The 15,610-nt window shown below is 44.1% G+C and overlaps 1 protein-coding gene across 3 annotated transcripts in view; it reads left to right on the top strand.

Moving 5' to 3' along the window:
• The window catches only part of LOC139234032 (E3 ubiquitin-protein ligase ARIH1), a 70,129-nt gene extending 55,163 nt beyond the window's left edge, over nucleotides 1-14,966 (top strand). For all 3 annotated transcript variants that reach the window (XM_070864885.1, XM_070864886.1, XM_070864887.1), the window contains 4 exons: nucleotides 128-185; nucleotides 2,228-2,488; nucleotides 10,035-10,147; nucleotides 12,029-14,966. In XM_070864885.1, coding sequence (XP_070720986.1) covers nucleotides 128-185; nucleotides 2,228-2,488; nucleotides 10,035-10,147; nucleotides 12,029-12,113 — 517 coding nt within the window. In that variant the 3' untranslated portion in view covers nucleotides 12,114-14,966. The remainder of the gene's footprint in view (nucleotides 1-127; nucleotides 186-2,227; nucleotides 2,489-10,034; nucleotides 10,148-12,028) is intronic.
• The last annotated feature ends 644 nt before the right edge of the window (nucleotides 14,967-15,610 follow it).

The raw sequence follows: 15,610 nt of genomic DNA, 5'->3' as shown, positions 1-15,610 counted from the left end.
AATCTACATGGTAATAGGAGAAAGCTCCTAACTGGCATAGAAAGCAAAGAGACAAATTTATACATGGTCTGTATATCTTTGTTATTAAAGCTGAAATTAAACTAAGTTGCCTCCTCTCTGTTTTTAGGTATAACTGCAATCGTTACAATGAAGATGACGCAAAGGCGGCAAGGGATGCCCAGGAGGTAAAAGCAGCGCGGGGGGTGTGGACAACCTACAGAACCCTAGGCTGTGCAGTTGTGGGGAAGTATTTCTTGTTGAGTCTTATTTCTTCTAGCTTTGTGCTTTGTTAAAGGCTGTCTTCAAGATCCTTCCAAATTGGATGAGAGTAGACGGCTCCAGTTGAGCGAGCGCCGTCATGGTCCGAATACTCTTGTGTGCTGTCATGTCTTTGATTTGTGCAAATTAATGTTGAGGGCCATGTCCTAGAATTTTTACAAGTTAAAGACCAGAATTCCAGGGTCAATTTCCTTCCCTTGGTGCGCCAGGCGATAAATTTTCGTTTTATTCGATTATGTGCCCCAAACCTCGCATGAGACAATTTCGCCCCCATAGACTAGCGGAATCGAGGGATATGGGAATCGAGTGGGAAATTGAAGTTGAGGTCGAAGATCAGCCATGGTCGTCTTGAATGGCAGAGCAGGCTCGTGGGGCCGTACGGCCTACTCCTGCTCCTAATTCTTGTGTCCTTGTAGATCCATTTTGATGTGTATTGGGTGCTGATAGCATTTCTGATGTCTGCTGTGGAGGTCAGCATGAAGCAGTGAGGGGGCTAACAGCAGATACGTGGACCTTGCAAGCTACACCTTGTAGTCTTGCTGTTGAGATCACCTATCGAGAATTTCCCAAATTGTAGTCATTGCAGTGCTGCACTGGCTTCAGGGTGCCCAAAGTACTTTACAACCAATGGATTATTTTATTGCAGTGCAGTTATGTAGGAAAACACAGCAGCCAATATGTGCCGCAAATTACCGCTCGCTCTGTTTTGGTTGGTGTAAGTTGAGGGAGGAATGTTGGCTCAGACACTGAACACCCAACTCCTCGTCACACAATGCAATAGCATTTTTTACGTCCACCTGATAAGGCAGACGTTTAATATTTCATCCAATGGTACCTCTGGCTATTTACCACTTAGTTTAGTTTTTTTTAAATTAATTCTTGGGATAAAGGCGTCGCTTGTAAGGCCGACATTTATTGCCCGTCCTTAGTTGTCATTGAGACGGTTGTAGTGGGTCTTCATAAACCACTTAAGTACGCATTGGGCTTGGACCCATGACTATCTGACTCGGGTGACTGGATTACCCGCTGGATCAAGCTGCAGTGTGTTTACACTGTTTTAGATAATGCAAATGAATAAAGCACTTCATTCTGTAAGAGATCTTGCTTCAGACTCCTTCATTTTAATACTAAGCAAGCTGGGGGGTAGTCTGTGTTTTGAGAGGTTAGTGTGCACATGGTAAACAAGGACTTGTGACAAATTAAGTACTTTATTAGATTTGAACTGAATTTCTGTCATCGGACACTAGACTCATTTTCAGAAACAGTCTGTTGGGAGTTTGCTATTTATTAATTCCCTAAAGTCCCTAAAGGTCGCACAGGGTCTTGTGATTTAATCAGTGACCAAATGCCTTGCTGCAGGACCAATCCCGCCCCAAACAGCGTGCACTGAATTTAGAGAGAAACACCCTTAGCATTTGCAAAGCAATGACTTTTCAAGGGAGATAAAGGGTGACTACTGTTCATATTTCAACTTTGGGGGATGAGCAAGAGTTAAAAGGGTTGTTACAGTTGGATGGTACAAGAGGAGATCACAGTTTTACTTTCCAGTACTGATCACTTTGCCTTTAATTCCTGCTGCAATAATAAAAACCTTTATTTTTGCTGTGCTATCTGTAACTATGATAAATAGAAAGTTATAGACAGCACAGAAATACAAACCGATTTGCTTGAAAGACTGATCTTGCCGCACAGTGGAGATGATTGACAATAATAGGCAACTGTTGCAATGAGGCTAAATAACTGAGTGCCATTGCACATCATTCTTATCCAAACCATGCTGTTGATCGAGCGTGGCCTTTCCTGTGTGTTGTATGTTAAACTGGAAAGGTTGCACTAACTGGAAAGGCTCAGTGAGCATCTCTTGCCTATTGGAAATGGTGAAACTACTTTTTTGTACTTTTTTGGCACCAGCTCAGTTTCTCTTATGTTTGATGTGTTTCTTTCTCAGCGCTCTCGAGCAGCACTCCAGCGGTACCTCTTCTACTGCAACCGCTACATGAACCACATGCAGAGCCTGCGGTTCGAGCACAAGCTCTACGCTCAAGTCAAGCAGAAAATGGAAGAGATGCAGCAACACAACATGTCTTGGATTGAGGTGCAGTTCCTGAAGAAAGCTGTGGATGTGCTCTGCCAGTGCCGCGCCACGCTAATGTACACTTACGTCTTTGCTTTCTACCTCAGAAAGAACAACCAATCCATTATCTTTGAGGTAGGCCCTCTTTCCACTGACAGGTTCAAATTGTTGCCTTTGAGTCTGATAAAAAATTCCGTGTGTCGACATCAGTCTGTGTACTGACTAATCGTTACTCTGGAAAAAGCAGCAGTAGTTTCAATGCAACACAAACATTTCCGTGTCAACTTGGCCATTTTAAAATTCAAGGTGTGCGATGCCTGGGTTTGCACATGTGATTAGTGCTTTGTGCAGATTGTGATCAATGGGAACTATAGTAAAATAGGGGGCCCCTTACTTAGAGCTCAGTCCTTCATTCATTGATATTTCTTCCCGAGCCAGTAAAACCCATTGGGAATGAAGAACATTTTGGGTGCCTACTCATTTACAAGCACATTGTATCACCCTATTATCATTGCCTCCTCGACCATCACTTTATACACGCCTCTGTTACATAAGAACATAAGAAATAGGAGCAGGAGTAGGCCATTTGGCCTCTCGAGCCTGGTTCCTTCACTTCCACTGTTGGCTTCAGTCAACATTTTATGCTGTCCCCGTTTGACAGGAAAATGGTTTTCCATTTGTGGTCACAAGTTTAGTTTCAGGCACCTTTGGGGTTTTGCATTTCCTGCAAGCTCTTGCTGAGAAGTTGTATCTGCCTTGCCGTGACGGCGCTGCATTGAGCGAATCTCAAGTAAGCCATTGCAGATTATCAGGATTATTCCCTTGCCCTGTTTGCTGTGCAACCTGAAAATGTTGCAATGCTGCTTAAGATGAAAGGGTTTGACAGTGGCTGAGGTAGTGGCCTCTGCTGTCCCAAGCTAAGTCCCATGCAGTATCCTGGCATCTGTGCAGATGGTAAATGTAAAGACAAGGCCAAAAGTCTCTGCTTCCCACTCACCAGATTTGCTGGTGTAGAAATAGGCTGCCTCCTTGAGCAACTCGTTTTCTTTTTGCAGAAGGAGGGCAAAAGTATCAATTGCGCTGGTATGCATCAAGATCAAATCACCCAATGTCTGAGTAAACTTCATGACCATGAGCCTGGAAGGGTCCACTTTGAACACATCCAAGAGATGCACTGGATCCTTTGAATTCTGATCATCTCACAGGAACCTTGGCCCAGAGATATGATGAGAATAAAAACAAAAAAATGCTTGAAATCAGTGTGTCAGGCAGCATCTGTGGAGAGAAACAGTCGTTCTGACGAAGGGTCACCCACCCGAAACATGAACTCTGTTTCTCTCCACAGATACTGCCTGACCTGAGATTTCCAGCATTTTATGTTTGTATTTCAGATTCCAGCATCTGCGGTATTTTGCTTTTGTGATATGATGAGAATTTCCAGTTTATAGGCACACTAGTGGGGACCACTGTTGAGTAGCATTACAATGGTAATGGCCACAGTTGTTGTCACTTTCTGAGTATTGTCACCTGCCTGTAAATGGGCCTGTGAAAACTTCCATGCAGCATAAGCATTCTGGGTGACCTCCGTTATGGGGACAACTAGTTCTAATTTGAACAGATATTAGTGTTGAGGTGAAAGCATTAGAAAGATTATATTACATTCTTGCAGCACTGTGGCTGTAGTATATACCATCTCCAGTGTGCCTTACAGCATCAAGATTACTTCCGACACTACCTACCAGCCCCACAGACTCTGCCATCAAGAACGACAAGAGCAACAAGACCATCATCTTGAAGTTCCCCTCCCAAATTATATGCCATCCTGACCATGACATGTTATTGCCATCAGTTTATCAGCGTTGGCACAAAATCCTGCAATTCCCTACCTAGCACCATCTGCACACGGGGTTGAAGCAGGGGGCCCACTGCCACCTTTTCAGGACCACCAGAGATGAAAAATAAAAAGTGCAACTCTAAACCTGGAACTCACGTAGACTGCTATGTGCGTTCTTAGTAGATCAACAATAGATAACACAGTGGTTATGTTACTGGGCTAGTAATCCAGAGACCTTGATTAATAATCCGGAGACGTGAGTTCAAAACCCACCACGGCAGCTGGGGAATTTAAATTTAGTTAATTAAATAAATCGGGAATTAAAAGGCTAGTTTCAGTAATGGTGACCGTGAATTCTCGTAAAAACACCCCTTTTTCACTAATGTCCTTTAGGGAAGGAAATCTGTTGCCCTTACCCGGTCTGGCCGATATGTGACTCCAGACCCACAGCAATGTGGTTGACTCTTAGCTGCCCTAGCAGTCACTCTGTTGTCTAGAAGGCGGCTCACCACCATTTTCTCGAGGGCACTTATGGATGGGCAATACATGCCTGCCTTGCCAACAATGCCCACATCCCATGCATGAATTTTAAAAAAGAGAGCTGGTCAATCTTACCCAATCATTCACCTTCAGGAACTGGTTCACCTGTCACAACTAAACACTTCCATCCTGTGTCCTGCACAACACAATTGAAATAGTTTGCACAGGAGGCGTGAACAGGATACCACTATCTGGAAATCCACTCTGCTGTTTGACTCCATTGTCTAGGAGACAATGATTGGCAGAATATGCACGGTGTGCTTGAGTTCCCTGACCAGTTAGAGGACATTTAACTAGAGTTGGCACCCACTGAGTTATTTTCAGTCAAATAGCCTTGGAGGAAAGTAGCCACATGGACTTACTGACACAGTTTGGCAATGCTTTGATGTGTTCTACTGTAGCTCTCTCTGCTTCCAAAGAACAATACTTTTGGATGCAGGTCAGTGATTTCCAAGATATGCCAATGGCTGAGAACAAATGATGGTAGATCACTCTTTTTCAAATGAAATTCACATGCTATTGTTTCCATCTGTTTCCCTGCTGAACCGTAATATTTTGAAGGGAAAATGTACAAAATGAGATGAATAATTGGGATTGAAGGTTATAGGAATGGATTGAGGCCTAAGTGATTAAGTAGCTATGAGACATTGTAGAATGTTTCAGTTCAGGTCAGGAATATGTGGAGAATGTGCTTTTTTGGCGGGTTTATCTGATCTAAATCAACTTCCTTGGGAAATTTGGATTGGGTTTGTTGGATGCCATGACAGTGTAGTTTTACATAGGATTACATAGGATATACGACACAGAAACAGGCCATTCAACCAGTCCATGCCAGGGTTTATGCTCCACTCGAGCCTCCTCCTGTCTTTCCTCATCTAAATCTATCGGCATAGCCCTCTATTCCCTTCTCCATCATGCTTGTCTAGCCTCCCCTTAAATGCATATATACTGTTCGCCTCAACCCCTCCCTGTGGCAGCGAGTTCCACATTCTCACCACTCTCTGGGTAAAGAAGTTTCTTCTGAATTCTCTATTGGATTTCTTGGTGACTATCTTATACTGATGGCCTCTAGTTATGTTCTTCCCCACAAGTGGAAACATTCTCTCTGTATCCGCTCTATTAAATTTAAAAAGGTCACCCTTCAGCCTTTTTCAAGAGAAGAGAGACCTGGCCTGTTCATCCTTTCCTGATATGTATACCCTCGCATTTCTGGTATTATCCTTGTAAATCTTCTCTGCACCCTCTCCAGTGCCTCCATATCCTTTATATAACATGGCGACCAGAACTGTACGCAGTACTCCAAGTGCGGTCTAACCAAAGTTCGATACAGGTTTAGCATAACTTCCCTACATTTCAATTCTATACCACCAGAAATAAACCCTAGTGCTTGGTTTTCTTTTTTATTGCCTTGCTAACCTGTGTCGCAACTTTTAGTGATTTGTGTATTTGTACTCCGAGATCCCTTTGTTCCTCGACCCCACACAGACTAAGTAATGTGTGACCTCCCTCTGCTTCCTACCAAAATGTTAATACCTCACATTTATCTGTGTTGAACTTCATTTGTCAATTATATGCCTGGCCTGCGAGCACCATCAGAGCAGGCCGGAGAGCAGAAGGAGCAGAGTGGTGGCCGAGCCCAGCAGGCTCTGTGGCCCCCGGCTTGTGAGCAGGCCGGGGAGCAGCATGGCGGCATACCACTCCAGGGAGCAGCGCGTGCTGGAGCAGGGGAACAACGGCAGTGAAAAGGGACGTCATCAAGGTCCAGGTCGGTGATTGGAGCGTGGGCAGGTACAGCAGGAGCGGCGAAGGAGCGGCGAGAGATTGTACAGCGACATGATCGGGGCCCAGGAGAGGCGAGGGCCCAGGGGCAGCACGGCCCAGCCCACACTGCGATATGTGTGGGCACTAGGTCCGTGCAGCAGAGCTGGTGTCCAGTCATCTTGGTTAATCCTTGCCACTGGACCAAGACCTAGCTCCGTCAAGCCCGTGTGGTGGCTGGTGTGCAACGGTCACCACACGTTAAAAAAATCCACGCACAGACATCTTTCACCCGTTGAGATTTAGTTCGGACCTAGAATTTTAGGTCCTTCATTGAAACACCTGTGAACTTTTTGACGTGGAAGCAAGTCATCCTCGACTCGAGGGACTGCCTATGATGATGATGATGATGATGTGCCCATTCTGCAAGTTTATTAATGGCTCCTATAATTTGTTGTGGTCCTCCTCTGTATTGACTCTTTTCCTCCTCCCCCAATTTGGTGTCATCCCCAAATTTAGAAATTGTGTTTTTGATTCCAAATTGTTAATATAAATTGTCAACAACAGGATCCCAACACTGATCCTTGTGGAACATCATTATCCACCCACCTTCTTTCCCAATCTTTTTGGATTCTGCTTTATCATGCACTCCCCTGCTGTCTATGCATTTAATGTCTTTCCTTACCCTCAATTGTTCCCTTATTCATCCATAGAATCTCATTAGTGTTTAGTTTGTTCCCTTTGAATGGAATATATTATTCCTGCACTCTGTTGAACAACGTTTTAAATGTGTCCCATTGCTGTTCTGCATCACTTTGTTTTATTGTTTTATTTTCCCAGTTTGCATACTTTGTTGGAGGGAATGGGCTGGATGGTTTATGCACAATTTCATGCAGCTCTTAAAAAAAAATAAAGAAATTGCATTTATATAGAAACATAGAAAATAGGTGCAGGAGTAGGCCATTCGTCCCTTCGAGCTTGCACCACCATTCAATAAGATCATGGCTGAACATGCAACTTCAGTACCCCATACCTGCTTTCTCACCATACCCCTTGATCCCCCTAGTAGTAAGGACTTCATCTAACTCCTTTTTGAATATATTTAGTGAATTGGCCTCAACAACTTTCTGTGGTAGAGAATTCCACAGGTTCACCACTCTCTGGGTGAAGAAGTTTCTCCTCATCTCGGTCCTAAATGGCTTACCCCTTATCCTTAGACTGTGTCCCCTGGTTCTGGACTTCCCCAACATTGGGAACATTCTTCCTGCATCTAACCTGTCTAACCCCGTCAGAATTTTAAACGTTTCTATGAGGTCCCCTCTCATTTTTCTGAACTCCAGTGAATACAAGCCCAGTTGATCCAGTCTTTCTTTATAGGTCAGTCCCGCCATCCCGGGAATCAGTCTGGTGAACCTTCGCTGCACTCCCTCAATAGCAAGAATGTCCTTCCTCAGGTTAGGAGACCAAAACTGTACACAATACTCCAGGTGTGTCCTCACCAAGGCCCTGTACAACTGTAGCAACACCTCCCTGCCCCTGTACTCAAATCCCCTCGCTATGAAGGCCAACATGCCATTTGCTTTCTTAACCGCCTGCTGTATCTGCATGCCAACCTTCAATGACTGATGTACCATGACACCCAGGTCTCGTTGCACCTCCCCTTTTCCTAATCTGTCACCATTCGGATAATAGTCTGTCTCTCTGTTTTTACCACCAAAGTGGATAACCTCACATTTATCCACATTATACTTCATCTGCCATGCATTTGCCCACTCACCTAACCTATCCAAGTCGCTCTGCAGCCTCATAGCATCCTCCTCGCAGCTCACACTGCCGCCCAACTTAGTGTCATCCGCAAATTTGGAGATACTACATTTAATCCCCTCGTCTAAATCATTAATGTACAGTGTAAACAGCTGGGGCCCCAGCACAGAACCTTGCGGTACCCCACTAGTCACTGCCTGCCATTCTGAAAAGTCCCCATTTACTCCTACTCTTTGCTCCCTGTCTGACAACCAGTTCTCAATCCATGTCAGCACACTACCCCCCAATCCCATGTGCTTTAACTTTGCACATTAATCTCTTGTGTGGGACCTTGTCGAAAGCCTTCTGAAAGTCCAAATATACCACATCAACTGGTTCTCCCTTGTCCACTCTACTGGAAACATCCTCAAAAAATTCCAGAAGATTTGTCAAGCATGATTTCCTTTTCACAAATACATGCTGACTTGGACCTATCGTGTCACCTCTTTCCAAATGCGCTGCTATGACATCCTTAATAATTGATTTCATCATTTTACCCACTACCGATGTCAGGCTGACCGGTCTATAATTCCCTGTTTTCTCTCCCTCCTTTTTTTAAAAAGTGGGGTTACATTGGCTACCCTCCACTCCATAGGAACTGATCCAGAGTCAATGGAATGTTGGAAAATGACTGTAAATGCATCCGCTATTTCCAAGGCCTTTCACAACATCAGGACGTCCCAAAGCGCTTTACAAACCAATGAAGTACTTTTGGAGTGTAGTCACTGTTGTCATGTAGGAAACACGACAGCCAATTTAGCACAGCAAGCTCCCACAAATAGCAGTGTGATAATGGACCAGATAATCTGTTTTTAGTGATGTTGATTGAGGGATAAATATTGGCCCCAGGCTCCTCTTCAAAATAGCATGGGAACTTTTACATCCACCTGAGAGGGCAGTCGGGGCCTCGGTTTAACGTCTTGTCCAATTATTCAGTATTGCACTGAAGTATGAGCCGAGATTATGTGTTCCAGTCTCTTGGAGTTGGATCTGAACCCATAACCTCTGACTCGGGCGAGAGTGCAGCCCACTGAGCCACGGTAAAAATATATTTGAGCTTTGGCTCACTCTGGTTTGCCATTGGCCATGTCTGATCTTGAAGGGTGCTCGATTTATGTGGTTTAACAATGACATTTGCTGCGACTTGAGAATTCTGATTGGAAAGTTGTTCTCGTGACTTAAATTCAAACATGTTTTACTTGTGAAGGTAAATAGAAACATCAAGATAAATGGAGCGTGCGTGCTGCTCCACTCCTGTGCCCATTGAAAATCTCAACATGGCTGCAACCATCTTGTGTAGAATCACAGAGCATTATCTTTATTGTGAGCATTATCTACAATCCCTCACCTCTTCCTTCCCTTTCTAGTGATGATACATCCAGAGTACTTGTCCAGTGTTTAGGTGTGTATCTCCAGACTTCGCTCAGCTCTGCAGAGCAATGTAGGCTGGTTGATGCTTCTCCACCTGTTCAGCTGCACTTTTATCATCCCACTCGAATTTAGCCTGTCATTTTTCTCAGTGAGGCCGAGTTTGATGTGCTATATCGAAGACTGCTGCTGCTGTTAGATTTTATATCCCATTCGCTGGTCTCCAAGGTCTGGAGTGGGGGGGGGGGTGGGGGTGAGTGAAGTTTAACATGGGAATCTGGTAGCACAAACACTCGACCGAGTCAGTACCTACCTGCGGCAATAACGTTTGTGTTGAGATGCAAATTTGTTACATGCAGTGCGTGTTTCTCTCCCCAGAACAATCAGGCAGATCTGGAGAATGCAACAGAAGTGCTGTCTGGCTATCTGGAGAGGGACATATCCCAGGACTCCCTGCAGGACATCAAACAGAAAGTACAAGACAAGTACAGGTGAGATGAGATACATTTAGTAATTATTGCTGACAAATGTCTTCTCCTCTTCCCTCCTTGCCCAACTTGCCCTCCACACCAAAAAAAAGTCCATTTCGGGGGAGAAGCAGATGTTATCTTTAACTGGGTGTCCTGGTGGAACCTACGCAGATTCTTAATGTGGTCTTTTCAAATGAATCCACTGGCACACACCTGCAAAAATCTTAAAAGAAATTATGTCCGAAAAATAGTTTTTCCCCAATTGATGATTAGACTGATTGATATGAGGCTAAAATGTCCAAAAGACCATGCCACACGTGAGCAATCTACCTTTCCTTGACCCTCCTAGCCCTCTTGGATCCCCTCTTCCTGCAGTGTTAGATTTTTAGCCCATAAGCAAAGGTAGGCCAAGTACCTGGGCCCATCCGGTCCATTGTTGACTCTATAAAACGCTGACTCTTGGTGATTTCAACCCTCGGGTTCTGCAAGTTACAGCCTTTCATAAGCTTGATACTCGCCGACTTTATAAATGGAAATGGTTTGTTCTTTAGTGCTAGAATCAAGTCTATCTTGTATTTTGTGACATGAAGGATTTGTGTTCTCCACTAGCCGTAGCACAGTGAGTCCAACTCTATTAAAGGATATGTAGCTGAGATAGTTACTTTCCATGTGTATGTGAAAAGAAAGACTTGCATTTTCATAGCATCTCAAACATCTCAAAATGCTTCAGTTACAACAAATTGCTTTGAAATATAATCACTGTCACATCGGCTGATGTGCAGCATGATCCCAGAAACAGCAGGGAGTTGAATGGCCAGTTGATGTGTTTTTGGTGGTGTTGGTTGAGGGAGGATGTTGCCCAGGACACTGCGAGAGCTCCTGTGTAAAGGAATCCTTAGCATTAGCTGATCAGGCAGCTGGGGCCTGTGACAGTGCAGGGCTCCCTCAGTGTTACAGTGGACCATCGACCTGGATTATGTGCTAAAAGTGCTGGGCTCCATTCTACAACCTTCTGAATTGGGCAAGTGTGCTAAAGGAGCCAAGCTGACACTGAGGCGGACCAAAGTTCGGTCGAGTTTATGTCCCTTCATCTCTTGATTTATGAAATGGGCCGACTAAACCTTTGATCCCAGCCTGGTTTACACCTAGTTCCTTAAACTCTTTGGGTTGTGGTTACTAGTGATCTAAAGCTGCTGTACGCGAGCATCAGTGAATCTGATCACAGTGACCACGATGCATCGCAGCCAGTAGGTTACCTGGATATGGTAACTGTAATGAAGGGAAGTATTTAGCTCACCTTTTTATGTAGTGTTTGAGAAATTATGCTGCACCTTTCCCACAATCTTGCTCGCTATCGCTACCTTTTAATGTTTGGATTTTCTACATTGATTGGAGTGATTGGACCCATTGAATATAAAGCCTTTAACAAGAATGAGGACTGCCAGTTGCCTAAGTAATTGCATTCTTGACCTGTGCCGTGTCTTTCAAGTATGTTTTGCTCATTAACCCTGACCTCTCATTTGGCATCGTTTGTCTGTCCTGGTGTTTCATGGCTTTAGTGCTGGCCATTGTGTGTCCTTAGACTCTCAAACATCGGCATATCTAACCTCAGCTGATCTTTGTATAGTCTGCAACACTTAACATCTCTTTCCATCCAGAGTCTTAAAATCTCTTAATGGGCTGTTTAAACCTATTAGCTGCCTCCTTCTCCAAGTAGCTGATAGATTTAGCCTCAATCTGTTCACCCCTCCCTGCTTTCTTGGGCGTGTTCTTGCAGTCCTGTACAAAGGGTTTCTCCTCTGACTATATGAGCACCGATGTAGGCCCCCGCGTGGAATGTGAACCTTTTATTTTAGGTGAGACTTTTGCTATTCTGACTGACTGTCCTGTTCCCTTTCTCAGATACTGTGAGAGCCGGAGGAAGGTGTTGCTACAGCATGTGCATGAAGGCTACGAGAAAGACCTTTGGGAGTATATTGAGGACTGAGGCTCTGCTTACAATGAACTGTCAACCCGTTAGCAACAGAGTGCTGATGCAAATAAAGTGGGCGGCACTGGCCCTTGCAGACACTGCTGGAGTTCTACCCTACTTTTTGTTAATGGAAAGTTTAAGTAAATTATATTGTAATAAAAAAGTAGATAAAAACCACAAAATGTACAACAGTATTGTAAGTGGATGAAGGGTATGACACACTAAACACCCTCCAACTTTAATCTGTAATGTAGCTACATTCTGAGAGCTGAACCATTTTCTGTTTCCTTTCATTTATTCATTTTCTCTGTGTGTAGTAATTGAACTGAAACTGTTTTGACCTGGCTCCTCTTTCCCAGCCAGACATTAATTGTATGTAGGTTCCCTGTTTGTGAATGTTGATTGGCTAACTGTAAGGCAGCGCTCTGGGGGATATCTTTGTATATGACTTTTAAAAGGAGGACACAGTATTTTTCAAATTGTATATAGCGCATATGCATGGTTGAGCGAGAGCAAGCGTGGCACGTGTTTGCATAATGTTTAATTACAAAAAAATATTTATTCTTTAAAAACCTTCAAGAATATGTATATTTGCTGTGCAGTTTCTTTAGGTTTGCTAACCTTTGACCTCATGCTGTTAGTGGAATGTGAATTTAATTTTCTGCTTTTTCTGCTTGTTTTTTACCTTGTTATTTTCCGTAGTACTAGTTGTAGACTCGGTGAGACCTGACGGTGTTGGGTTTCCCTGATACTCACCTCTTTCCACTCCCCCACCTTCCCCCATTTTTCTCATTGCTGCTTTTCTACCCTGCTGCACCTTCCCGCTAATGCCCGTCACCTCCAGCTTCAGCAGAAGCCCTCAGTACTTTCCATCTATCTGTTGCTGTATAAAAATTTAATAAAAAAAATACCCGTAAAAATTGTACAGATCTCGTCAGACAATAGGAGCGGTACAGATAGTTAACATTTGGGAAGAGCACAGCGCCCAGCTCGTCTCTCCCACCCCCAGCCATGCCTCCACTACCCTGGGTGTGAACGGCTGCTGCCCTCGCTGTGTTCTGCCTGTGTGTTGCTATCCCAACCTGTAGAGGTTAGGGTTGAAGGATCATTGCTTGGTGGGGCTAAGTGGAGGAATGGACTGCTGTGTTCTAGACTGGAAACCAACCCAAGCTGCAAGTAATGGTTAGTAGTTTTGTTCTACTTCGTCATTTAATTGGTTGTATATATCAAAAAGCGGGTTGTGTGAGGTTAAGATCTAGCACTGGGTTCCTTAGCCCCACACTCATTGCTGTGGATTTTTCCCTTTCATTGCACTGGGACAATATATTGTCAAATTCTCAACCGTTGAAAGATTTGTAGCTGTAATGGATGCATCCATGACAAACTTATACAACTGTAAAGCTTGAATACTGCAAAGTATTTACTGACGATAAAGGTTTAATTTGGGTATCCCTTGCGTGTCTTCCAGTGCATTTGCGGTGGGAATCAGCATTGAGCAGTGCAGAAACACTACCAACAAGCTCGTGTGTAACTTCCTGAGCATCCTGTGAATTGCAGTGCTCCGCAACACATCGTCAAATCTGGAATGGCCAGCAGATATGGTTGCAAGTAGTAAAACTATTGTGAAGCTTTTTTCTTGTCCCTTTTGCGCATTCTTCTACAAACAGGAAAGGTCTTGATCCCACAATGGTGGGTTGTGTTGGAAGGAGCGGATGAACTTGTGCCGTGGCCAGCTGCTGTCTTCAGATTGGAGCTGGTCAGTGGCCTTTTTCTCCTCCTCCCCTCCCAAACCCCATGATGGCACCGTTGGAATTTCTGCCCCACCTTGCATCACAGCCAGTAAAATGACTAACCCCTTTTTAAGCGTGGCAGAGTCTGAAATGCTAAATCGATCGACATCATTCGCCTGGGCGTCTGAGCCTCTGGCTGCTGTTTGCAGTGTTGGAAATGGAAACCGCTGCAGTCCTGGTAGAAATTAATTCTGGTACATTGTGGCAGGAGGGAAGAAATGAAATGCCACAAGTCTTGGTAAACATGCTTTCCGGTGACCGGATAGCGAGTGGAGACATTTTTAAGTGTAATCTCATCAGACATCCCAGGCAGGAAGTTGAATTGCACAGCTGGCTGAAGCCACTGGCCCCAGTCCCTGCTTTCTGCAAAACCCAGATGGGCTGCTTACAAACCAAAGGCCCCACAAACACTCCCCATAGGTGCACATTGTAGAGTGACTCATATTCACCTGTGGCACTCTGCTTCAGAGTTTTTTTGCTTATTGAACTGTAGGTACGTGTAGATAATACTTCTGTTTATGTACATGATGTGTAGTATTTTCTGTCGTGGGGATCTAAGCATTGGATGAGTAACTTCAGTATACTCTTAAACCTTGTTTCAAGTGATGACCCATACAGCATTTATTAATGCAAATTAGGAAACAAAGTTGATTTTTGCCTCCATCACTTCACAGTGCAGGTGACCTTTACTGCAATAGGTAGGTTAATGTGCCTGGGACTTTTAGGTAGGGCCGGTACTCTACTGATGGTACAGCATTTTAACCACTGAAGTGGCAAAATGGTGGTTTGGTTCTGTGGGTTTTTTTTTAACCTGTGAACCTGTTCTGCCAAATACTCGAAGAATTTTTTTTTGATTTAGCTTGGTGACATGGAAACAAAACATTGTAAATCCATTTGAGTTCCAACTTTTAATGTGTTCTCCTTTCATCCAGGTCAGAACAGTTACTGAACAATTACCATATATAGGGTTAATGCATCACACTGTGTTCTGGCCTAAGAAATGCTGTTCTGATTACATGCGTACTTGGCACCAACACAGTGAAATTTTAAACCCAATAAATGCACTTTTGACAAATAAGGAACAAATGTTTTTTTAATTTTACTGAATCTCAATTTCTTCTTAAACATAAACCTGGAGAATGCAAACGGCCCGGAGACATTGCTGACATCGTCGGCCTCAGTGGGTGGTGAATGATGGAGCATGAAAGTTGATGTTCATAAAGTTCATCGTCTTAAGTCGTGCTCATGCCTAAAATTTAATCTTTATGTGCTGCTTGCATTACTAAGCACAAGTGTTTGAAGATGTTGGGTTCAAAATCGCAGATTTGTTCAGTTCTAGTTGGCTTTCAGTATCGACAGTTTGCATTTATGTAGCGCCTTTCACGTAGGAAAAAGTCCCACTGTCTACTTGGGCTGGGAAAGTGGACATCCAACTACTTTCCAATCTATTTTTGAGAAGGAGATATTAGATAGGGTGACCACAGGCTTGGCCAAAGGTGGGTTTTAAGGAGGATCTTAAAGGTGGAATGTTTTAGGGAGGAATTCCAGAGCGTGGGGCTAGACGGCTGAAGGCATGGCCATTCGTGGTAGAGTGAAAAAAGGGTGAGGAGTGCAGGGTGTCGAGAGTTAGAAGAATAGACAGTTCAGTAAGCCATAAAGGCGCACTCACTACGGCCGTTATTCTGACTAGTAATTCTGGGGGCCGATTCCTCCCAGGTCCTT

The sequence above is a fragment of the Pristiophorus japonicus genome, chromosome 21 (assembly GCF_044704955.1).
Source record: "Pristiophorus japonicus isolate sPriJap1 chromosome 21, sPriJap1.hap1, whole genome shotgun sequence".
NCBI classification, from domain to species: domain Eukaryota; kingdom Metazoa; phylum Chordata; class Chondrichthyes; family Pristiophoridae; genus Pristiophorus; species Pristiophorus japonicus.
This window is presented reverse-complemented; position numbering and strand designations above follow the sequence as displayed.